The sequence below is a fragment of the Mizuhopecten yessoensis genome, unplaced genomic scaffold (genome assembly GCF_002113885.1).
Source record: "Mizuhopecten yessoensis strain PY_sf001 unplaced genomic scaffold, ASM211388v2 scaffold11013, whole genome shotgun sequence".
Classification (NCBI taxonomy): Eukaryota; Metazoa; Mollusca; class Bivalvia; order Pectinida; family Pectinidae; genus Mizuhopecten; species Mizuhopecten yessoensis.
This window is the reverse complement of record NW_018408835.1, coordinates 675,572-702,381: the sequence shown is the minus strand read 5'-3', so window position 1 is coordinate 702,381 and position 26,810 is coordinate 675,572. Positions and strand designations below refer to the sequence as shown.

Below are 26,810 nucleotides of genomic sequence, written 5' to 3'. Positions count from 1 at the left end.
TTGGAATTTTTGGAATGGAAACTACAGGGACGATCTAGCGCTTGTTTCGCATTTATTGTTCATGTGAAGTCACAACGGGGACATTACAGGTGAAAACATTGTAAATTATTCAACTGCATACAAGCTGGGATATTTGATGACAATATATCACATTTCTTTTACCGATCAAAGCCGAATAGATCAGTTATAATCCTAATATTTATAGATTATTCCAGTTATTACCTATTGTCGGTATTATGTGACCGGGTAGAATGCCGTTCTTGGTGTCTTCGACATGGTATTTCAGTGAGATAGCACTATAAAGTCGGCATCAGATACGAGCTATCACAGGGAGGCAAGTACACCAACATACCCTGTTTCCAGCACACATGCAAATATGCACGCATACATAACATACATGGAGGCACGTCCTTATAAGATCTAGGACGTTAACCAAAACAAAACAAAACCAGAAACAGAATCACCAATTAAATTTTCAATATTGGTGTTAGAACTTTGCTTTTCTCAGGACATATTTTTTAACCGATTCCAGTATCTCTAAAAAGCAATGAAAAACGAACGTTTATAATAATAATCTTTAATGTTAAGGTCGTGTAATTGACTCGCACACGTAGAGATGCACGAAGTTATTGCAGACTAATTCTTGTAAATTATTGTTTAGCTTAAAGGTTGAAGTATTTAATTGAAAATATTGCATGAAAGACATGTTCTATTTCTTGGTGGAAATTGGAAAATTGGTAAGCGTAAAAACTGAAACGAAGCATGAAATGAACATCGGTAGGAAATATTAAGAATTTCGCGTCCATGAATTAGTGACTTAGTTTATTTTGAGATCCCCCCATTACTCGTTCAACATATACTTGTATTACTGTTCATTACAGGGTAATTTTTGTGAAATCAAAACCACAGACGCGGAAACAATATAGTCAGTGCTATTCTGAACAAAGAGGAAACCAATTACATGTTGCATATTCAGTATGATAAAGCCACGTTAAGGCTGTATGTTACCTTCCATAATTTCCCTTTGCTAGGGTAATCTTCTATAAAGAGGCTATCACGCGAACACATTTCTTTTCGAGTGAGATGGTAAATTCTTGGTAATTCTCATAGAAGAATTCCTGAACCTTTTTTAAAATCACAAATCGCTATTTTGAAAATGTTTGTTTTTACGATCAGACGCTATAATTATATAATCCTTTGATCATTGTTACATTAACGAGATCTATTCTTTAATGCATCCTAATGGCAAACAGTATACAATGTAGTTATATTGGTTCAAAATATAGTCAGTACTCCTAGTGTTTGGAACGTCTTACAGAAACACAGGGTGCAGTGTACCCGGCGGAGTACATTGCCCTACAAAAACAGGCTCGTAACCGAATTTCAGAAAGACAATGAAATTGATTTTACTTTTTTCCTTTTTCCATCTCCCTCAAGCTATTTATATGCGTAAGTATAACAGTTGACATGTCAAAAAGTTTAAACGTGCAACAATTGACACCTGCTTCTGCAAAGACCGATAAATATAATACTGCAAGGCAGACAACAAGAAATAAGGATTCGAAAAATAGGACGTTTTTCAATCGACGCTTCCGAACTTTATTATAAAAACAATTAGCTTTCGTAGCCATGCTGTGGAGAGTCTGATTACCCGAGGACAGCTGAAATATTGAAATTCAAATTAATACCTTATCTGTAGAGATTCAAAGGAATCATTTACAGGCATGTTATATACAAAAAAATTGTACCTATTAAAATATTTATTTACAAAATTGGACTCTCAATATTTTTGTAAATAACTTGTCAAACTAACCATGCTTGGAATCATGTTCTTTACATGTGTTTAAATTCTAACAATATCAATTTTGAATTTGTCAGCAATTCAAATGTTATTTGATAGACCATTAAATTAAAGCGTCTCCATACTTCGTATATACTGCAGGGCAAACAATCTACAATGTATTCGATATCATATATACATTTTCAACTGTACGCAGCTGTTTCAACGTTAATTAAATATGAAGTTAATATTACATTTAATGAGATTGTTGACTTGATTTGTTCTTATTCAACCCAATTTCACAATATGAACTACTTACAAGCTAGTTATCTAAGAGTGATAGTTTTTTTTATTGTTAGAGGGATGCATTAAGTGTTGTGTACCCACAGCAACGAATTTTAATGACCAAGAATAAATGAACTACTGTAAAGCGTGAAAAGTTGATCAAGTGTATTACGAAAAAACATATATTAAGAAAACAAAATAAAAAGCAACTCCACCAAACCTTTACCTAAGACCATCTTAAGAAAGTGAAATCAATCTGTTTTGACAGAATTCAACTAAAATTATTTCATAAATTATACACATAGAAAATATAAACAAAAATAAAGAGATAATAATCGCTTATATAACTGATTTTTTTTTAAAGTCTTACGCTTGCTGTCGACACGAATGAGTTGGCGTTTTAGTTCTGGATCAATGACCTCGGGATAGTTTAAGTTATCTCAGTGATGAAGAAGGGCCTTGGCTAGAAACAGAAAACAAGTAGTAACCCCCCCCCCCCCCCCCCCCCCAAGATGTAGTGGGAACCACAATAGTCACCTGTTACGGTAACATACCTTGAGGCATAGCAAATTCATATTTTTGAACTGCAGGGGTAAGTAAATTGTAAAACAAAAAATAGCATCCCATATTACATGTGTTTTTTACATTTTTTTAATTCCTTAAAATATATATGAAATAGGAAGAATAGTTATCACAAACTGAATCGGGTATTTAACATATGTATGAATGATTTTCATAAATAAGTTTTTTGTTATTATAATATCTAATTAAGTGTAATTTGGAATAATTATTTCAATATTAATTAAATATAGATATTACATTCACGTATTTGTCTGATGAAGAGTGGCACGCGATTTTGCTTTTACTTTACCCGAAACATTCGCCATTCCTAACTATCTAATAGATTTTTCCGTAAATTTCTCCTGTTACCACCAAAATCATATTTGTCAATGTTTCTGAAAAGCAATTAATTATAACCAAAAACAGTTCTAAAGTTGGCGATAGTAAAGAGCTGACACTTAAGAGATACCAACGCAGTGAAATGCTACAGAAAGATGTTTAACCAAAGGGTGACGAAAACATGACGTAAAATGTATTAGTTTAATCATATCACGACAGAAGCCACGCGGTGCAAAAACTGTCAATCTGCTACCGGAAAGTAAAGACACTCTAGTCGCTTTGAAGGAGGGAGAACAAACCTGACTGCTGAATGTTTGAAATGCAATTGGGCGATATCCAATCCCAAGGAAAAACTATAATGGGAACCGAGATTGCATTTGGAAAACGAAGAGATAACAGGAACTACATGCACACCGAAACAAAAAGGAACATAACAACAACACTGCGGGAACATAAGAACAAAAAAGGGCAACAATAAAACACGTGTGACCCTAATAGAACACGTATAATATAACAACACGTGTGCCCCTAACAGTACACGTACAATATAACAACACGTGTGACCCTAATAGTACGCGTACAATATAACAACACGTGTGATCCAAACAGTACACGTGCAATATAACAACACGTGTGAATCTAACAGTACACGTACAATATAACAACACGTGTCACCCTAATAGTACACGTACAATATAACAACACGGGTGACCCTAACAGTACACGTACAATATAACAACACGTGTCACCCTAATAGTACACGTACAATATAACAACACGGGTGACCCTAACAGTACACGTACAATATAACAACATGTGTGACCCTAACAGTCCACGTACAATATAACAACACGTGTGACCCTAATAGTACACGTAAAATATAACAACACGTGTGATCCAAACAGTACACGTACAATATAACATCACGTGTGAATCTAACAGTACACGTACAATATAACAACACGTGTCACCCTAATAGTACACGTACAATATAACAACACGTGTTACCCTAACAGTAGACGTACAATATAACAACACGTGTGACCCTAATAGTACACGTACAATATAACAACACGTGTTACCCTAATAGTACACGTACAATATAACAACACGGGTGACCCTAACAGTACACGTACAATATAACAACACGTTTGACCCTAATAGTACACGTACAATATAACAACATGGGTGACCCTAACAGTACACGTACAATATAACAACACGTGGGACCCTAACAGTACACGTACAATATAACAACACGTTTGACCCTAATAGTACACGTACAATATAACAACATGGGTGACCCTAACAGTACACGTACAATATAACAACACGTGTCACCCTAATAGTACACGTACAATATAACAACACGGGTGACCCTAACAGTACACGTACAATATAACAACATGTGTGACCCTAACAGTACACGTACAATATAACACCACGTGTTACCCTAACAGTAGACGTACAATATAACAACACGTGAGACCCTAATAGTACACGTACAATATAACAACACGGGTGACCCTAACAGTACACGTACAATATAACAACATGTGCGACCCTAACAGTACACGTACAATATAACAACACGTGTCACCCTAATAGTACACGTACAATATAACAACACGTGTTACCCTAACAGTAGACGTACAATATAACAACACGTGAGACCCTAATAGTACACGTACAATATAACAACACGTGTTACCCTAATAGTACACGTACAATATAACAACACGTGTGGATCTAACAGTACACGTACAATATAACAACACGTGTGAATCTAACAGTACACGTACAATATAACAACACGTGTTACCCTAACAGTACACGTTCAATATAACAACACGTGTGACCCTAATAGTACACGGACAATATAACAACACGTGCGACCCTAATAGTACACGTACAATATAACAACACGTGTTACCCTAATAGTACACGTACAATATAACAACACGTGTTACCCTAACAGTACACGTACAATATAACAACACGTGTGACCCTAACAGTACACGTACAATATAACAACACGTGTTACCCTAACAGTAGACGTACAATATAACAACACGTGTGACCCTAATAGTACACGTACAATATAACAACACGTGTGACCCTAACAGTACACGTACAATATAACAACACTTGAGGGCGCAGGTTGTGACATAACACAGTAAGCTCCCCTGATAGCCTTTAATGAAGCATAACAAGATGGAATACGTTTTATAACTCATAGATTGTTTCACTACATTCAAAGAATGAAATGAATGAATGAATGAATAAATGACATGAATGAATGAATGAAAGACATGAATGAATGAATGAATGAATGAAATAATTTATGAATAAATGAATGAATGAATGAATAATTGAAATGTTATTAATAAGATTAAAGAATGAAGGAAAGAAATGCAAATGAATGTATGGAGATTGAATCCCCTCCTGCGAGTGGACACAGGTTCCTAAATGAACTGAATCCAGGGTCCCTAACCTGACAGCCCCAAAAAGAATTTTAAAGCTAGAAAATGAAATATTTCTAACCTAAAATGGGGAAAAAGGAAAGAAACATTAGCAACTTAGACTGTTAAAGCATCGAAACAAAGTGTAAACAAAACGACATGTTAAACCTTTATAGAAAATATCAGTCTATGTACCATTTCAAATGATTCAAAATGGCCATAGGAAAACAGAAAATATCCCAATATAAGTACGCGGTAATAATCTCAGAGATATTTTAATGTATGAGAAATTAGAGCTTATGGCTAGATCAGCTAATAGCTTTTGGAACACATCGGAGCTGACATCCGGGAATTTGATTTCGCCTTGTCGAGACAAATTACAAATGTAGGTTTCATATGCACTTTCTCATAAGAACAAAACCATACTGATGTTGCTATGATACATTAACCACTCCCGCCTGCTCTACTCTGATTGAGTACAGACTTCGTCAATCACGTTGATAGTACAAGATAATGGCGTGTCGGGCCGGCGTAATTACAAAGCAGTATCATACACTCAGTAATTATACACGTTATACGAACAGATACTATAGATGTTTGTCAGAGGAGATGCTATTTACACACGTCAGAAAGCTTATATACAATGTATATATTGATAAAAAATATATATTCCCATTTGAATTATATATCAACACAGGATGTTGACGCGGTATGATATAATGAATACTGTAATGATTAGTGTATGCAATTAGGAGATATCCAAAACAAAGAAAATACTATAATGAGAACCGAGATGGCATTTGTAAAACGAAGAGATAACAGGAACTACAGGAACATCGAAACGAAAGGAAACACAACAACAAAACTGCGGGAACACAGGAACAAAAAAAGGCGACAATGATACACGTGTGACCCGCATGGTACACGAGCGATATAAATAGTCTTTGTGACTTCGTATGAAAGAAATCTCAGTTGGATATATTACAATAAAAAAGTGAATTTCTGTTTGAACATGTTCTCCTGTTAATCGTTTACCTTTGCAAAAATCAAGCATGTCATTGTATTGCTGTATCTATCAAACTTTACTAGAATTACAAGACACGTGCAAAACAACAACAGAATAATACCGAACAACTAAACAGAACCATAATTCGAACTCGAAATCGATAAAAAAATTAGCAACATATGAACAAAAGGAAGATTAGTGTGGAGCCCTTTGAAAGCGTGCAAGGAAAGTAAGACCATGTGTTTGGGAAGGATACGTGTCTTCTGCTTTACCTATGACACCCACCAAGCAAAACATATGTTTACATCATCAACTACGTATATCAAAATTTAAATCAGTGCAGCCTAACTTCATTTATAACTCCATAGAGTAGTCACCTTTTCTTTAGGACTACCGATTCCAGAGGTTTTCCTTAATGCTTTGTTGACATATGGATTACTGAGACTGATATGGTTCCGTTCGGCAAATAAAGATTGATAAAAAATGCATATTTAAAGTCTTACGTGTTTCATATAGTGTAGCATGGACTAATGCTGGAGGTAAATGTGTGTATGCGATGCAGATAAGAGAATGTGGTAACGACTGCACAATTTCTACAAATACATTTCCAAAGGCAGCGATGTTAGGATACAAACGTCCGTAACAGCCTTTCTTACAAACGCCCGTTACAAAAGTTCCCCACAAACATCAGCTAATAACTATAAATGTTCGTTAGAATATCTCTCAACAAACCACAGTAGTTTGTTTTCGACGTCCGTTACAATACTTACTCAAAAGTCGTGATAATTGATTTTAACGTCCACTACATCATTTTCCCACAAGTCATGGTAACAGATCATTAACAGCTGTTACAATTTTATTCCACATATCGTGTGAACGGATTTTAGACGGCCATGACATTATTTCCCCAAAAGTTGTGGTAATGTTTTATACATTGACGTCCGTTACAATATTATCTCACACGTCATAGTAATAGATTATAAACGTCCGTTACAATATTTTTTCATAAGTCGTCGGAACGGATAACAAATGTCCGTTACAATTTTTTCACACATGTCGTCGTAATTGCTTAAAAACTTCAGTTACAATATTTTCACACAGGTCGTGGGAATGGCTTAAAACGTCCGTTACAATATTTTCCCACAAGTCGTGGTAATGGATTATTAGCATCCGTTACAATTTTATTCCACATATCGTGGGAACGGATTTTAGACGTCCATGACAATATTTCCCCAAACGTTATGGTAATGTATTATACGACCGTTACAATATTGTTTCGCAATATTGTTTCGCTTTAAAACATCCGTTACAATATTTTTACACATGTCGTGGTAATGGCTTAATGGATTACAAACTTCAGTTACAATATTTTCACACAAGTCGTGTTAATGGCTTAAAAACGTCCGTTACATTATTTATTTTCACACAGGTCGTGGTGATGGCTTAAAAATGGGTCGTGTTAATGGATTATAAGAGACGTAGGAGCGAGATGAATCAGCAAACTTGTTATAAACACAGTTAGCTGCACATTGCTCTTTCATTAGAGATAACGAGCGGTACATACATGTTTGTTCCCATTAATTTTTACACAGCAAATCAAATTGATCAAAGCTCACCTAGTGGTAACAGCTGCAGAATATATAGGATGTGCAATACATTTTGACAAATTTCGAAATTGAACAAAAAGATATCTTGCACGCCTACTAAAATTTAATTGGTAAATGTACTTCAGAAAACTGTTGATTAAAGCATGGTTAACTTACAATAAGCTTAACATTTCATTTATAGAGCATATTAATTGCCTATTACAAAATGTATTATGTATCTTTATTGAGAATGACAGTTTCAAAATCCAACCTTGTAATAAACGATGAAAGGCAAAAATGAAGAGCATTTAATATGGTCTTGGATTTATTTTTAAAGTCTGTTTTCAGAAGTCGTTAAGCTAACAACGATTGTTAACATCAGTGTCCTAATTGCGTTACGTCTATGAAGGCATCATTTAATCTGCCAGCAAAAACTTGATTCCTAAAATTTCTTTTTTCATTTAACTTGTTTTTCATCAATATCGGTTAAATGATATATGTTTATGTTCATGATTTTTTAAGTTTATTGCATTACATCTATAGAATATTAAAATAGTTAAATGAAGCAAGAGGGGTAAAGAGTTCACAACAAAAGTCAACAAACTGGTTGTTTAAAATCTTATTTTTCGAAAATTAAATATAAAACTTCATCTAGCATTCGAAAATTCTATATTAATTTTTAAAAAAAACACCACGTGTAGTCAAGTATCGAATTAAATATGTTTCATTTTCAGATATTAAAACAAAATATAATTTTGATTTTGATATTTTGTTTAACTATTCGTTAAATTATTCCGTTGTGCAAGCTTTGTTCGATATGTCTTAAATTTCCCAATAAAATGCCAAAACCTAGAATTATCTTTATTTCTTGCAGTTGATTCATCAATGTGACAGCATCAAAGTTATCTAAATAAATGTAGGTAAAAAGTAAAACTAAACTTTGTAACCATTCATTTATCTTATATAACTCTGTTCTTATTTCAAAAACATTTTCGAAACTCTTCAATTGGAGAAAAGTGAAATATAACCTTAAATTCATGTTCCTGTCCAGGAAATGGACTGCAGCATCAAATATTACCATCAAGGAGCATCGCAACGGGGCCAAAAATCAAAAAAACTAAAAAGATGTCAAGGTTTCTTTTGTTTAAATGATTTTCTTTTTGCCGGAGAAGTATCACTGCTATGCACAGACTGGGAATATATTCTTGATTCTGATATAAAAGCTAGAAATCTAGTAATAAGATAATGTAGAAAGTGTGTAGATACAGCTCATTATACCAAAATCGCGGGCAATTGACTTCAGTGTTTTTATGGTCCAATATTACTAGTTAATATAAGGGAGGGGGTAACAGGGATGAGAAATAGATCTAAGAACCTAGCGATCATAACAGGTATTCTCACCCGGGTAAACAGTCGTGATAGAGGTGAGAGATCGTGGCTTAACATTATCTTATCATATAAAAACATCTGTGTTTGTGTCTTATTTATGCTTTTATATTTCTTTCAACCGGACAGTAAAATCGTTTTTTTAAGGTTATAGCATATTACAAAAGAAATAAGGCTACAGAAAACCTATGACAGCCTAAATGTGTAAGGTATTTTCATTTTTAATCTATGTTTTACATATATTTTAACTCCATTCCCCAGCATTTGGTGTACTCAAAGTTGACCATTTTCAGTCTTCATTGCAATGTCTACGTGAAGCACACTAATGCTTATCATTATAAGATTTCCGGGTAGGAATGAGAATGAAACACCGCTGGGAGGTTAATTTAATTGTACCGGCTTTCAACGTGGTTATGGAAAGGTGTAATGTAAACTCCCGGGGGTGAGGCCATACTGTTAAACGGTGAGCGAGAGTTCCATACCGAGTGTCAAGTTTCCTGGTTTCACGCCACGGAGAACATATCTCCATTGGACATAACTTGGAATGGATATCAATAAACATTTCGCCTCCATATTGATCTGGACTGATTCTATCCCCGGAGGCTCCGTGCTTAAGAATAAGAAGTGAAACCTTTCTCTGTATTATCAATAAAAGATATCTCTTAGCGAAAAGTTCTATAGAGGCTAAGGTGATGCGTTGTATGATGCATTATATCAGCCCTGTAGAACTAAGTTTTATTTATAGTTAATATATATCAGCGAAACCTTCCAAAGGGTTCAAGTGATGCATTGTGGGATGTCAATTACTCAAATCGCATAAACCAAGGAACAATAAGAGACAACTCCATAAAATATTGATGAATCAAAATGTCTGGCTATAAACAATATTCTATGAATGACACTTATCCCTACAAATGAAGATGGAGAAGTTTGCGTCCAGACACGGCTGTCATAAATGTCGGTCATTACTATATCGTAACAGTTGATGTCCTTCCTGTCAGACCTAGGTTTCATTCAACATCTTAACTACTACTTACAGTACTTCATTTAATACGAGATGCCATCTTACGGTTACCGTAAATAGTCGAATTAACGCCAATATTTTTAGCATAACGACTAAACCGCGTCAACGTCCCTCTCGCAATTCGTTGTCAGTATAATGTGACCGGGCGGAATGCTGCGTTTGGTGCCTTTGGCATGGCATTTCAGTGAGATACACAATACAGTAGGCATCAGATACGCGCAATCATTTTTTCTATATTTCATTTTCTTCATCTCTTAAAATATGCACTAGAAATAAAGCTTGATATAATACTGCGCCATAGCCCACTTAGACGCCATAATATTCAAGGAAGTATTTTTTGTGTTTCAATGCATCATGCAATTGTCACCATTGTTATTGTAAGTATCAATCGAAATCGGATATTTTCAGGGGGCCAAAATTTTGTGGTTTCCCGACAAAACAATTTCGTGGGAACATGGACTCGTGGATTAGGAATTCCCACACAGACAGAGAATTGCTTCATATCAAACTTGTAACTACTTCGCAATTCGTTCCACAGTATGTAGTATTCGATCAGTACTGATAAATCAACATTTCCCCTGACATTCGTTGGTCCTTTTAGAAATAATCACATTTGCATTAGGTGCATTTGCACTTTCATAAACTTTTATACGGAATTCAAAACATGACAGAATTGTTGGACCTTAATCTAGCATGATTCCAAAATCGTTTCTTATGAAAAGTTAAAAATTAATCCGTCCAAATTGCCGCTATCAAGGTAACGGTTTTTTCCCAATACACTTAATGACACCTCACTAAAATTGATTCGTTCTGATTTTGTAGTTTAGATTATGAAGAGAACTCAGTGAGTGAAACACAAGGTCTTGTTTTGTCTATTACGATGGTATCAACTAAACCGAAGATCCGAAACAATTGCAATTTACTGGCCATATCTAAATAATGTTAGCCAACAATTAAAATAAACGTGCTTTTCTTTAAGTACAGCATAATGTCGCGACAATCCCTCTAAAATGGCGTCGACCGACCGCACTAGACAATACACAACGAGATAGCGCAGTGTATGATCTTTAAAGTAATCTCGTCATTATCATTGATAAAAGACTAAGGTAATTATTTGTTAAATTAAATTAGAACGCATGAGTGACAAAACTTCGTCTAGTCATTACGTACCCTGTAATAATACGACATAAATGATAAACAGATAAATATTTAATGACAGGATAATCTTACCGATTCTAAAATATGAAACGTTAGATGGTAATATACAAGTATGCGTTACCAGATTGTCTCTGAACATTTTTCATGTCTTTGCACGAAAATGTGTTGATCAAAAACCTGTGTATGATAGAAATTTTAAAACGGCAGTTCGAACGATTCACTCAGACCTCGAGATAACGAAGTTGCTAGAGGCACGAGAAAAGAAGATATAATACATAGAAATTAACAAGTCCGAATTTTACTTCCAAATCCACTGGACAGGTAGTCAATCTGTTGTCGTTAAGATCACTTTCTTAAACATGGTACCTAAGAATAATATTTGTTTAAGCCTGAACGTAAAAGACGCACAGGTGATTACACTATAAATCGTGGTAATGGATACAGCATGGCAGAAAGTGATGACAATGCACCATATAGCTCTTTCTTACTTCTAGGATTCATCAGTGATGCCTTGGGCCAAAAAGATGGAAATTCAGATCGGTCTAGACTACTGTAGAAGCAGAATGGGATGTGCGTTAAACTTCTTAATGGAATGATTTTTTTATAAAAAAGGCAATAGAGGTTAATGTCAAGTTAATAACGAGTGATGTGTGCGTATTATAAACAGTGCTACAGTACCACTCATAAAGAGATAATTGTGGCTATCAAGGTGTGGGAACTAACAAAAAACTACCTGCAGTGTCTACCATCTTGTGTCTTGAAAGATGAATGTAAACAAAACACATGTGATTGCACCGATGAAAATATAGCGTATTGTGCTGCCATGACCTAATCCTTATATTAAAGATACATGAAGCTGATTTTGAGTTTAATCTTCTACTACAATTACATATTAAATATTGAGGGGGAAGTAAAACTAAACTGTGAGCAAGTTCAAAGTAGTTATGCAATGGAGTCTTATTCTAATGACAAACGTGGATAAACAGTTTAATGTAGCAAAGTAAATAAATATATCTTCTATATGATTCAGAATTTATTTTCTGTTTCTTATGTTTTGATCATGTGAGTGTGGCTAGGACGTTTTAGATTGTGTTCAATATAAAGCAGAGTTTAAGATAAACTAAATGAATCACAGCATATTGCTATCTTTTTAAGAAAGTTGTACATAGGGACGTTATCATATCATAACAGTACAAAATATACCAGCGGCATCAGATCAAATTTCTGGCAAACTTTAAAACTGTGATCCCTTGTTCCTAATAAGTTAAGTACATTTTCTACTGCGGAGATTGATTTGTTTTGTTTTCGATATAGTTATATTATCGTTATATTTCGAGTGGACGATATTGGCAATACTACCCACTCCAGGGAGTACAAATTTCATAATAGTAAATCAATTTATAAACATATATGTAATATAATACAATAAATTGTAATTTGATAACAACGTGTCTCCTAACCATTTGACCGTATATAACTTCAATATAATAAAGATGATTTTGTTGCTCTTAAATAAAGTTTATATTCATAAATTCATTTCTGAATCAGTCATCATTCTTTTTATGAAATACGAATTTATTAATGGCATACCATTGTTTAGATAACCAACTATCGCACTTTCGGCTGAGAGATCAGACAACTACAGTTAATTGTATTCCTTTTGTCCCAGAGATGTACGGGTATCTTTGTTATTTATTGGTGTATGGGGAATGGACAGCTACCGATATCTACGAGCGCTGGTCATCGATTCTATTTCACAAACACATCCTGCTGTGATTAAATTGCGTTTCTAATGCCTTTTGTGAACGAAAGGTACATGCACTTTTCCTCTCAAAAGTCGTAACTGACATGTACTTTTCCTTAACAAAAGTCCATATGATGAAACAGTGGGAAGGGTTAACCTTTTACATGACTTATAAATAAATTAATATTTATGTTATTCAATAGCGAATTATTGCACTTGCAATATCACTGTCACAATGTATATGTTTATGTATTTTTATGTTGTAGTAATGTTTCATAGTGAATGCTCATATGTTCTGTTGTGTAAATGTTCATGTGTTTGTCATGCAAAAGGGGCGGTTGGCCTCAAGATTTGAAACTCCCTTTGTCTGCACTGTCGGTATTACTTCGTTGTCCATATATTATTTAAATTGGATATTAATTAACATGTACATACACACAACAATAATATTATAGTTTTAATTGATGAGAGGCCATGCAATCACATTGCGTTAACGTTCCCTACCACCAAAATCCCGGGAAATGGCGAGCACGGCAATCTCTGTTTACAGCGTACGTATACACAGCGCAAACGGAAATATATACCTAGGATCCCGAGGTTAATGGTCAGAGCCATGTCTCCGGAGACGTCAGCTTGTATACATGTATCCGATGCACGTAGATTTGTTCTATTTCATCGGGTATATTAGACCGGGTGATGGGAAGGTGGGAGGTGAGTAAATGCCCAAAAGGAGGATAAGTGGTTACAAGGCAAAGCTATGTTACTATTGTATATGTAACCATTGTATAATAGTTTATGGAAGAGGACGTTTCTAAGTTGTTTAACTTGTGTCCAATTCCATTTGGATTTTTCAAATAAAATATGTTTAAACTATAGAATAGGCCTAATTGTTTGATACTTGGCCGGGTTGTTATAAGCACATTTGTTTAAGGTATGACGTCACAAGGTCATGTAACGAGCTCGAGAGAAGGATGTATAAAAGAACATGTTACTAGGCTAGGTTGATACTATGACATGTAACTAGGGCAGAATGTAACAATAACATGTTATTAGGCCAGGTTGTTACTATGACATGTAACTAGGACAGAATATAACAATGCCATGTGACCAGGCCAGGTTGTTACTAAGACATGTAACTAAGGCAGGATGTATAAAAGAACATGTTACTAGGCCAGGTTGTTACTATGACATGTAACAAGGGCAGGATGTATAAAAGAACATGTTACTAGGCCAGGTTGTTACTATGATATTTTATTAAGGTAGGATGTTACTAGGACAAGTAACAAGTGTAGGCTGTATACAAGAACGTGTTACTAGGGTAGGTTGTTACTATGACATGTAACTAGGGTAGGTTGTTACAAGACCGTGCTACTAAAGCCAGGTTGTTACCAAAACATGTTATTAATGTAGATTATTACTATAACACGTTACTAGTCAAGGTTGTTACCATCACACGCAACTAGGTTACGATGTAACAAGACCATGCTAATAGGGTAGGCTATGACCAGGATATGTTGCTAATTGATGTTGTTACAAGAACATGTTACTAACTTGTGATGCTTCTATGGCGTGATGTTACTTGGAAATGTTGCTAATAAATGTTACATTGTATTTCTAGAATATGTTACTAAAGTTGGATGTAACAAGGCCATAATACTGAGATATGAAGTTAGTATGACGTCACATGTACCGTGTTAGGATGTATCTAGGCGTGTAGCTTTGACAGGTTGTTTGTTACTAGAACATGTTTTTACTATTTCAAGTTATTTATACTAGAGTATGTTACTATATAGGCTAAGTTTGATTGTATGTGTAACTTTAATGAGGTGAACGACATCCACCAAAAAAACGCAATTTAAAATCCCCTCATTCAAATAGAACACAAAACAAGTACATGATGTATATAAAAAACGAGAGCATCAACACATTAGGACATACGAACACAATTCAAATGATGCGAAAACGAAATAACAGGAATCAAGGACAGACCAAAACAAAATGAAAGACAACATGAATTGAAAATAAATAGTGAAATCGAAAGGTTATAACTAAAAACCAATCACTGTTTAATTTCTTTTATAAATCACTACTGAAAGATATCATATGATTAAAAAAGGTGTTATAATTTGTCATGAACGTGAAGGAACGCTTAAAATCTATAGACAGTAATCGGAAAGTAAAAGTATTTGTCCACCTTCATGTCAAGCAGTCTGCGCATGCGTACAGTACACGTTTATTAGGGAAACAATTCCAAAAGTACATCCATGTAAGCTTATACAATCGATCTAGGTTTCAGACACGCGGGCTATTTTGTCTCTAAACAATCCTGATAAACGTGCGTTGGGTGGTTAAAACGAATTGGTATTGCATGTTGTCTCCGATCCACGTGTGTGAGCGATGATGTGATAACAAGATCTCAGCCCCCGTATTATAAAGTCCGTACACTTCCACGTAAAATCTGATATCGTTAGCAATTACATATAACATAATACCCTGTCGGCCCAGAGCATGAGATTACACCCCGATGTTTACAAATGTACAGTCACAAAATAAAAAGAGACACGAAAATAAGCGGAGGGTGTTATTTCCAATTTTAGTCGAAGATACGGTCTATTGATAGAGACGTTTTTATATTGAATCTCGTGTAGAGTTTCTTAAGTTTAAATCACTAACGGGCACGCATGCGTCACGTGTGGTGATTCTGTTATTACCGGAAGTATTGTATTTTATGAGAAACCTGAATTCTCTCGTGCGACAAAGGGCAGATCAATGAAACTGATTGAAGGACGAAAGGAGAAAAGGGGGAATAAGAGACGAGCAAAAAATGAAAAGGAACAGAAGGTAGGCGAGTAATAAATGAGGTTCTTCAATACGATGGATGACAAATGAGGCAATAAAGTTCAAAGAAGAAAAGGGGAAACGAAAGAAAATGAAAATGAAGATTTTTAATTGTTTATGAAGGTCCAAAATAGAGAAATGAGACGTTATTTGGAGAAAATGGACTTTCAAAACGAAGAAGTAAAAACCTAACAACAAAATTGAGACCGCATAAAGTGATGTGAAACGTTTAAACAGTAAGTATTAAACAGATATTACAACTGTAAGCGCCATGATGAAGCAGATTTCATTTCTATAATACAGAAACAGCATACGGACCGTAGTTCCGGAAGTTTGGCACCAAAAAACTAGCTCTGTTTGGTGTCAGGTTAATGGCAGGATATACTCTTGGGGTATAAAAAGCTAATAGCTAATATACAAAAAATCTCTGAAATTACACTTAAATTCCGACAAGAGAAAATTCCATTTATCACTTTGTATGTTTTTGAATATACTGGTCATTTTGAAAACACATACTGTAAAAATCTAAGTGAACATTACGTCCGTAATAGAATCATCCAACATCAAAAGAAATAAAACGTATTTTAATTAGATGGAGACACGGTAGTCTAGTGGTAGGACGCCGGGCTCGTGACCAAAGGGTTGCGGGTTCGAGTCACGTCACGGCACTGTGTTGCATCTTTGAACAAGATACTTTACTCTGCTTGTTCCAGACTACTCAGCTGTAAATGAGTACGTTGTTGGATAGTGATATAACTGTAGAATACTAGCTGTGAGCGCCGAAATGGCAGCACCATATGTATGCTCCCCAAGGGAGTTGGGACAGATATTGAATGTTTGCAAAGGCCTTACAACCATGGATATTAATTTGTGAACCGTTTTGAGACGACCTACTAACCAGGTTGAAATGAAGCGGTATATAAGAACCTCGAATTGTTATTACTATACTATTATTATAAACGGTATGCATATTTCAAAAGTAACCGATTCAGGGCAGTTATCGTATGTGTGCTTCCAAATTGTTGATTTATGTATTTGCAGGACGACCAGGCTTGCCGTCAATGACGTCACAACTCAAATCGGCAAGAAAGGGAAAAACTGTAATGCATGAGACAAAATAGGAAAAAATCTTGAATTTTCAGAAAAATCTGAAGGCGAAACAAAATACTGCAGACGGCTGAATGGTTTCTTTTCCACATGATACTTAAGTTTGCACACGATTTCTTAACTCCCATTAAACCTAATGCCTGCCGTGCTTATCTTAGATGCTCATCCGTTTTTTCATTTTTATACCTTAGGTTTACGATATCAGTGGGTATTTTCTATCGTAAATAAACTAAAATTGTTATGAGCTCTAAAAACGGGGAAACAGAGGGGACTTGTTAGCGCTAACAGTAAATCAATTAGCTCGTATGCGCGAGAGTCATGTTTTACGAGCGCTTGAGTAACTGTGCTCCTGTGTGACATAAATAGTCATTTAAAAGTTTGACAGCCGCGTGTACACAGCACTGATTACGGTCTTCAATTCACAAGTTGCTCGTCTTGAACGGGTACGGTGCATTCATGTACGTTTTCTCTTTCCGGATGAAATCTTGAGAAACTCTCTTAACGGTCGTGAGTGAATCTTGACTAGCTACGTAACAGGGGCAACATCAGCAAAGAGATACATGTATTAAGCCGGCTTAGAATTCCTTGTTTAAACTGTCAAAATAATCAGTCAGAAAACTCGTTATGACCAGAAAGGAGAAAAATGTACAGGTTGATTGGTACAATTACGTTATAAAATAATAAAATTACGTCACACTTCTATAACTTTTAGTACAAAAACAAAATACCTTATCCTCACCAATAGGCCAATCATATAATTATACACAATAATGACATTATACCTTACACATATACCTTATTTTCACTAGTGGAAAAGACCCGGATGTCACTTTACGGCGAATAAAGTGGTGCAGTATTGTAAACATTATTATATCGCATGACTACATTTACAAGTAAAACATAAGTTCTTGCAAAAAAATAATTGCAAGAGTTATGTAGCCACAGTTCTTTTACTAGTGGCACGATTCTTAATATTCATTGTACGTATTTTAACCGATATATAATTTGAAATTAACTACGGGTTATCTCTAGATTTAAAATTGTGTAATTAACAGGTTTTATGCACCTGCCCTTCAGTTTAATCAGTAGTTAAGACCAATTTCAATATCCAACTTTTTGGCCCCTAGCATCACTGATGAGCCCAAAAAGATCGACGAAACAGCTATCTTATATACATATATATATTTATATGAACTATAATATTGTCAGTACTGATCAATAGCTGCTGTTATGTCTATAAGGAGACGGATTTACATAAGTACTATGTACTTGTTTCTGGATCCTTTTCTGTATTTATAATCATGTACTATTGTAATTTAACATTAATAAAATAAAGTTTAAACTAAACAGCTGTCTTATAGAGTGTAATGCATGTTTGGCATACTGTATTTAATATCAAAATTTTAAAAGTGTCATCACCTGCGTATGTGTTAGGTTTGTCTATCAACCTCATATCTTCCAATATACGTACATTGTATGTACATAAAATTCCACAAACATGTACTTCAACGTGCGGAATTTAATATCACAATTTCACAACAAATGAGAGAAGCATTAAAAATAAGGTCAAACTTAGACGGGCCCCGGTTTCTAGAATTTTATATTATTAAGAAAACAAATTAACTCTAATAGTTTTGATCACTTGGATGTCTGATTCTAGAGTTTGAAACTAGGAGGAGATAAGCTAGTAGTAAAATGCAGTAGAGAAATAAAAACTGATGCCCAGTCTAGGTCAAACTATACAAACTTGTTACTACTATAAATTAAGAACACCTGTTTCCATTGCACTTTTGCTTTTCATATACACAGTCAACGGCCCTTAATTTCATGTTGGATAACCATGTAGCACTTCCACGTACCAGATAGCTCTGTCGGTTAGAGCGACAGTCCAACAATCTGAAGTCTATGGTTCGAATCCCGGCGTAGCCCCGCTTAACCTGTTACGTTCAGATAACTGTTGTTGATCACTATTGCTTATTCAGTCTTTATATTATTTTTCATAAAAGTCCCACAATGTATGATTTTCTTTAAAGAAATGATTTATCAAACTTTCAGTCATGCTAGAAAAAATATGTCCTATTCGTAGTTAGAGTTATGGCAGTGGTACAGGGATCGCTATAAGTAAGAAATCAATCCTCATTATCTCATATTTGTGAGTTAGCAAACTCATACATGTACACACTTCACCTTTCAAATGTAACATCAGTATTTTACTAAGTATAAAGCGTGATTCGTAAATGGTGGAGATAGCGGTCTAATTTCTTCAACGTATGCTGTAGACAGAAATCCGGAATTTGCACGGAGCTCAATATTCTTTGCCTCATACGATCACACAGCGTAAATCATGTAAAATATTTTTTTAAAACGGAATGCAGAATGTGATCCTTCTGCAGTCTCATAGCACCGCATTCCTCGTAAACCACTATCTGCGCAGTTTAGTTTTGACGTGAGCGTTTCGGTTGATTACCCCGATCCGTAAGATGTAACCATCCGATATTTTAAAACTCAAAACGGAAACAGATGGCGAGCATTGTCGATGAAAGCAGACGTGCAGACATGTATCTCCGTACCCTTTATTTCGGGTTTTGTATGTAAACATGGGCAATGAGCTATCACACACCTGGCGAAATAAGCTGTATCAGACACAAGTGGTGTGGAAACATACACAGAATTGCAAATAAAACAAAAAAAAATATCGTAAATTTTTATGCTCGTATCGTTACAGCAGAAGATTGGCCCGCAATGATATCCAGAATCCAGGAATAATGACAGAAAACATTCACTTTTTTAATCAGGGGATCGCATAAGTACATTCACACGTGCACGTGCGGATATTGTCTCGTGCTTTATACATTTCTATTGAATGATTGGACGGGAGAGGAAGAAAATACCTGCATTCTTTCTCGAAAACGTTCTTGCAGATTACTTGAGTGGGTTTCGGTACGAAATAAATTACCGGCAAAACGAATGTTGTAATTTTCGAGAGCATTTGGCAACAGCAATATCAATGTGCAGGGCGTGGGGTCTGTGTAGGCGAGGCTGTACAGACATCAATATAGATCTTAAAACTGCAGTGTTAGCCACCGTAATAAACATGTATATCGTGCTTGTTATCCTCGTACAATTGCAACTACCTATTTTCAAGTGTGACTATTTTGCAATTATCATAAGGCAATACAGGAAATCAAAACAGATCGTAAAACCTTGATATAATGCCCCTCGTTAAATTTGTCACCTTCCTTATCGCCAACATATGCATGTATAATGGTCCATTTCCCTCTTCTTTTTTTAAAGGAATTCCTTTCTATGTTTCCCTAATTTTATCGCCAGTCTCCTTTATACTGTCAAAAGTTAATGTTAACAGTATAGCGAGGTTTTATTGTATATGATTATATACATTTTTAAATGATTCAGAATTCAGTTACTGTTTAAAACGTCAACATTTTAGCGGTGGTCACAATTTAGAATTTACCGCACTTTTGTATTACACTGAATTATGCCTATTGAAGTTCGTGCATATTGTCCGCTGTTGCATTTTTCTTTGGGGTTCGGCTCTTCATCAAAGCACACGAATACGTTAATGCGCTAAAATGTGATGCGTGTGCATTGGATATGTCAATGTAAATGAGCTTTTAGAAATACGGACCCATAACAAGTAAAAAGTGTATACGCTGACATACACACCAGCATTAACTTCGCCTAGTACAACAGTTATTCTCCTGAAGGATAAATCGAATGCAGAACATGAAAGTTGGTCATATGTAATCAACATTTTGATTTGTATAGGCAGAGTAGTCGGGTATCGCAGTGGTATTTGCACTCGCCTTTCATCTATTCCATCTTTGCGTATTGCAGAGTTATCTTCTCTTGTGAGCATGTATTGATTGTTACGTCGTTGGTTTGTGTGAGAAAATTACGACGTTTTCTAAAAATATTGATGAGTAACAATAAATACCTGCTCACAAGAGCAGCTAACTCTGCAATACGAAAAGACGGAATACGATCAGGGCTCAATTTCCCAATCGGACGTGAAAAGGTATTGGGTCAACTCCCTGACCATTGGTACTCCGGTGTCCACGAACAATAATATAAGACCCGCTGCGTAGCACCTTTCCGGCCAACTAGAGGGATTCATATACTTTTTAAAAATCTAGATTCATAATTGTTATAAATTTTATCAAGAATTATATAATAGTATACATATTATATATTTTTTTTAAACTCATATTTGTATACTAACTTTTTATTTCCAACCAGCCCAGTTGAATTTATTTGCAGCACACAAATGTCGGTTTGTTTGAAAACAAAACCAAAAGCTGTTTGACAGCATAAACGTCCTGAGTTTAATTAGAAATAAGAATAATTCGTTTCAAAATTTATAAACATGTTAGTTAATGCAAGGTTATCAATTATGTTTTATATTTATAGCTTTATACACAATCCAGACGTCTACATTTCCTGCCAAACATATATTTTTTTATCAAAAATCGGTCAGGTATTTAGGGAGTCTGTGATTCGTATTATAACCCGAAGTGGGATGCCGAGCCGCACATCCTTTTCGCAATTATTCAATTATGATACATAATTTATTTCATGAGGCTATTTACAACAGGTATCTTTAGTTTAAAGTCTGATTGGCTTAACTTTAGTTTATTTGTTTTTTTCATTTAGAAAATAAAATCAACAATTATAAAATTTATCAACTAAAATAACATGCAAAGTGATTTTAAGAAATCATCTGTGAACGAAATACAAGAATATTTCGTAAATCATTTTAAAAAAAGAATAAGAAAATATTTTTTCTTTTTTTATTTAAAAACACTTAAGTTAATCGGCAGTTGAAGACAAATCCTGCAGAGTTCCCGTTTGTGTTACGTAGTTTCTTGCAATTTTGCATCAACAGTCTTCCCGTGTGGTCTCTTGCCGTATATCAAAATACTTCATTATAAAAATAAAGCATACTCATTATAGCTGAGATTTTAATTAAGCAATAACAAAGTTTTGGCACAGAACAGGTAAACATAGAAACGTTGTAGACTTATCCTGCATGTCGAACAATTCCAAGACAAACTTTCTGTCTGGTCTGTCTCGTGGTTCCGGATTAAAACCGGTATATATACCTGCCGGAGCTTACAATTGCGTCTATTTGATCACGTTCGACGATATGGCTATGAATATTATGAAAACTGAAACCTCTTTACTATTTTAAACTTTGAAAATTCATCTGAAAACTAAAAAGCATCGGACTTGACTAGTGACGCGTTAGTTTCAGACACTCTGCGTATTAATATTAATTGACCTTCAATGTTGGACTTGAGAAAATTCATCTCTTTGGATATTAGTTGGAACAGTATTTTTGTTGGAATATTTCCTTAAAGTTTCATTCCATTTCATTTCAAGGAATTGATAAGAAAATTCTCAAAGTATTAAGTACAATCAACATGAGTGTAGTTCAACTCCTTGCGACAGCAGCATTGCTGCTTATTTGTGTCAAGGGCGATAACTCTAATGGAACTTGTGACAATGATGACGCCATGTTGCGAAATATATTGTCGATCAACCTAACTATTGCCGATCAGAAAACGGAAATATGTTCGCTGAAAACCCGCATTGAAAGGATTGAACGCCTGCATGGTTTGGCGCCCTCAACGGACGTGCAGCAGATAGATGCGACTTTAGATCAGTATCATCATATCATGAAAAAGCTTTTTCATAGACGAATAACGGACGTGGCTTTCAAAGAAATCCGAAAGTTGAACGAGTCATATCATAACACAACAGCCGGAGCACTATGTACCGAAGACTGGCAACATTTTCAGGGGCAATGCTATTTCTTCAGCAAAGACAAGCATTCCTGGGACGACGCAAACACGTCATGTGCTGCCATGGATAGTCGCTTGGCAATCGCGGACAACGAGCAGATAAACAGTTTTATACGAAACGATAAGAATCGGTTTGTGCGTTACTGGATTGGAGGAAAAGAAGAGGGCAAAATGTGGATGTGGGCAGGAACCGGAAATCCCCTAAGCTACACAGCCTGGTGTCCAGAACAGCCGGACGGAAGCGGCACGCTATGTGTATCGTTCTTAAAGCTGGTACCGCCGACATGCTACTGGACCGACCGGAAGTGCAAATACCGACAGGCATACATATGCCAACGCCCTATTGAAAATATCACCGGAAGAGGAAATGGATAATCTGATCATACCTTATATTGTTGTCAACAAATAACAATGCAATTGTATATATAATTGCTCATGTCTTGTGAAGGTATCTGTGTGTACTTTCAACCTAACATGGCTTATCAACGGCACGTGCGTTGCACTTCATACAGCAAAACTGTACGTACAGTAACATGTGTAACGGAAGATATATTGATGTTTTTAGAATTCATATGCTTTTTAAATTTCAATGGATGACTGTTGTAATATATGATAAAACAAATCATATGTTTTAAATAGCGCTTATACAATTCTGATTGTACACTGGATTGAAGCACGTCTTGCATTCACACGACATGTTTGTTATAACCTTTCTGATTGGGTGATTTTTACAAAGGAACTATTTAACGAACAGTTTGTACTACAGGGGAGAACGAGAAGCAAGAATAATATTCGTTCATCTTTAGTGTATATTATATAATACATTTATGATTTTAATATTTAGTCATTGAACTGCTTTAAGTTTGAATTTTCATGTTAGCGCTTCATGTTGAATTTGCATTTATCCAGTTTGCATTTATACTGCCTATGAATGCACATTGAAAGCAGTTCAGTAATTATATTCACTTTCTTTAATATTTTAATCACATTGAAAAGTATATCTATGTATCTTATTGTGTATTTTAAAGTGAGCATAACAACCGCTCCCATGTTAAATGAACGGAACAGCCATCTTCAAGAAATAGTCAAGTGTATCATATAAATACAAGGATCACGTCATCGTTTGGGCCATGACAATCATAGTTGATATGAATACCAACTGAATTCAGCAGGGTTATTTAGTGTCAATGTCATACGGAAGTAAGTATTTTGAAATAATTGCACTGTACTTTTACTGGTATTTCTGTATTAGATATGTGCTAATAGCATGCATTTTTTTCCGTTGCGTTAAATTTCAATTCTGGAACTGAAACGTCATTTGAAGACAGGTAATTATTTCAAATATGCACAATATTCAGATTCCAGACAAGAAGTTCTTTTCATAGTAAGGCATTCTACTGAAAAATTTCTAAACAAACCTGTCTCTTATTGTTTTGCATGCAACATACATTTGAGCAATTTTTCCACGATTTTTCTTTTTCCAACTCGAATTTGATATTGAACATGTACATAATTAGTTGTAAGCTTATATTTATTTCGTGAATAAATCTTAAAAGCAAGCCTAAGGTTGTGTATCAAAGATTTGTTTGTAATATGTATTTTGTGCAGATTATTTAAAAAAAAGGTAGCTCGCCATTCTAACATTGTAACTGGAAATTTGAAGAATTTTCCTGTTTTTATACACTAGAAATCAGACAGAATTCACGTATAGCTCAACTCACCATCACCGTTATAACACGCTATATTTGTAATACTGCGTTGTAACGCGAACAATACGGGCCATATTTATGAAACCGTTTTCATGCTCAAACTCATAATCAGATTCAGTGCTCAAGCCTTAATGCCGACGATGAATAAATGAGAAATAGTGTGTTGTCAACGATTAGAAATAGTTTTTGAGAGACTTAAAGCCGAATTACGTTTTCAATATTTAAACCTCGTTTTTTACGGTGTCATATCATTCGAGTGAGTTACAAAAAAGCTGAGTTGAGCACAAACTCCTGGCTTGAGCATGATAATTGTTTCATGAATAAGGGTCAAAACAGTGAGTAAAATACAGCAACGTGACGATATTGATGTGTGCGATCGTCGCTTGATGTACAAAGTTATACCGACCCATTTTGGAGCAAACCGTAAACCGGAAGTACATTTTGTACCACCGGAAGTTTGACATAAATGAGCGCGCCTACTTGTTAACTGTTTTCTAAAACCATAACCTGTAGCTATAACAGCTCTTTTATTCAATACAACCAACATTTTTCTCTCTTAAGAACGGTACTCAGGAAGACTTGAGGGCGAGTTGTTTTTTTAAAAGAGGAGCATATCACATTGGTTACGCTTTACGTAACAATAATAACTATAGGATTCCTCCTTTCAGATTATCTCTTACTAATTCTTCTTTTCTACCTTCTACTCTTCACTATTGGAATAACTTAGACAATTCGGTTCGATCTCTACCCTCTATTAATTCATTCAAATCCTGTTTAACATCAAATATTCAGTCAAGTCCACCTATTTACTTTAAAATCGGAAATCGTAAACTTAATATCTTGCATACTAAACTCCGACACCAGTGCAGTTCCCTTAATTATGACCTTTTTAGAGTTAACCTTGTTGAGAGTGCATCTTGTAATTGTGGTCATCCTTGTGAGAATGTCTTTCACTATTTTATGGAATGTCAACTTTTTACAAACGAAAGACGTATTTTGGTTCAAAATTTGATTAATTTGAATGTTGCGTTAAATTTAGAAATTCTTTTGTTTGGCAATTCACAATTTTCCGTGGACCTTAACTCAAACATTTTTAGATCTGTGCAAAACTTTATTAAATCCAGCAAGAGATTTTGAGTTCAAATTGTAATAACAATTGTATATATTTATTGTCATTATTGTAATGTCATGTCAAATGTATATTGGGAGAAGGCGTTGATAAGTTGTTATAACTTGTGCCTAATCCCTTGTCTAATTTTGGCAATAAATATGTTTAAACTTAAACTTACTAAAAAAAAAAAAAAATCACATTGGTGTTCCATCTAGCCGGTTGTTACTGACTCGGCTAGAAGAAAATTCACGTTTGCTAAATGGTTAGTACACTGGAATAGTAGCCCGATGTCCCGGATTCGAATCCTGGAGAAGGAATTTGAAAACTAAAAGTGACCTCGGATACCCATGAACTAAATGCTTTTTGACAACCATACAACCATGTACAGATATAATGATTTAACTAATACTTGCCATACTTAGTAAATACCAGGGTTGAGGACGAGGTTATAAATAGATAGAGACAGAAACGTGTAAATAAATGACACTTACCTAGTTATCAAAGACAGCACAGGAACAGGACATGAAAAGAAAGAGGAAAATAGACATAAGCTATATATCATCATAAAGTACACCTTAAACAATATATATGAGTGGTCGTATGAAATAAATGTAAAACGTTGAAGCGATCGGTTAATATTCATACATGTTCGACAAAACAAATGCAGACACGTATGATATATTTCATTCCAAAATATTTCTTTTAACTTAGCAACAATTACAAAACAAATATTATCATCTTTTATAAACCACTATTAAGCCAGAATGGTATATGTAGCGCGCTTGGAGTCTTCAAGTGAGAGGAAACCGGAATACCCGAAGAGAAGCTGAGTACCTTTTCCCCATGTTTTCTCCCCGTACTCTGGTTTCCTCTCTCATTAAAACTCCGCGCT

The 26,810-nt window shown here is 35.1% G+C and overlaps 2 protein-coding genes across 2 annotated transcripts in view; one reads left to right on the top strand and one right to left on the bottom strand.

Annotated features, from left to right (window-relative positions):
• LOC110464603 (atrial natriuretic peptide receptor 1-like) overlaps positions 1–26,810 on the bottom strand; it is a 405,449-nt gene that overhangs the window by 223,366 nt on the left and 155,273 nt on the right. The gene's annotated exons all lie outside the window — the stretch shown is intronic.
• On the top strand, positions 22,349–24,659 carry LOC110464605 (C-type lectin domain family 4 member M-like). Its single transcript, XM_021519915.1, has one exon. It carries the CDS (start codon positions 22,718–22,720, stop codon positions 23,471–23,473), a length of 756 nt encoding a protein of 251 aa, XP_021375590.1. The 5' UTR covers positions 22,349–22,717; the 3' UTR covers positions 23,474–24,659.

Bases quoted from the DNA above. Each gene is read 5' to 3' on its own strand.
- LOC110464605 (XM_021519915.1), top strand. From the start codon at position 22,718: ATGAGTGTAGTTCAACTCCTTGCGACAGCAGCATTGCTGCTTATTTGT.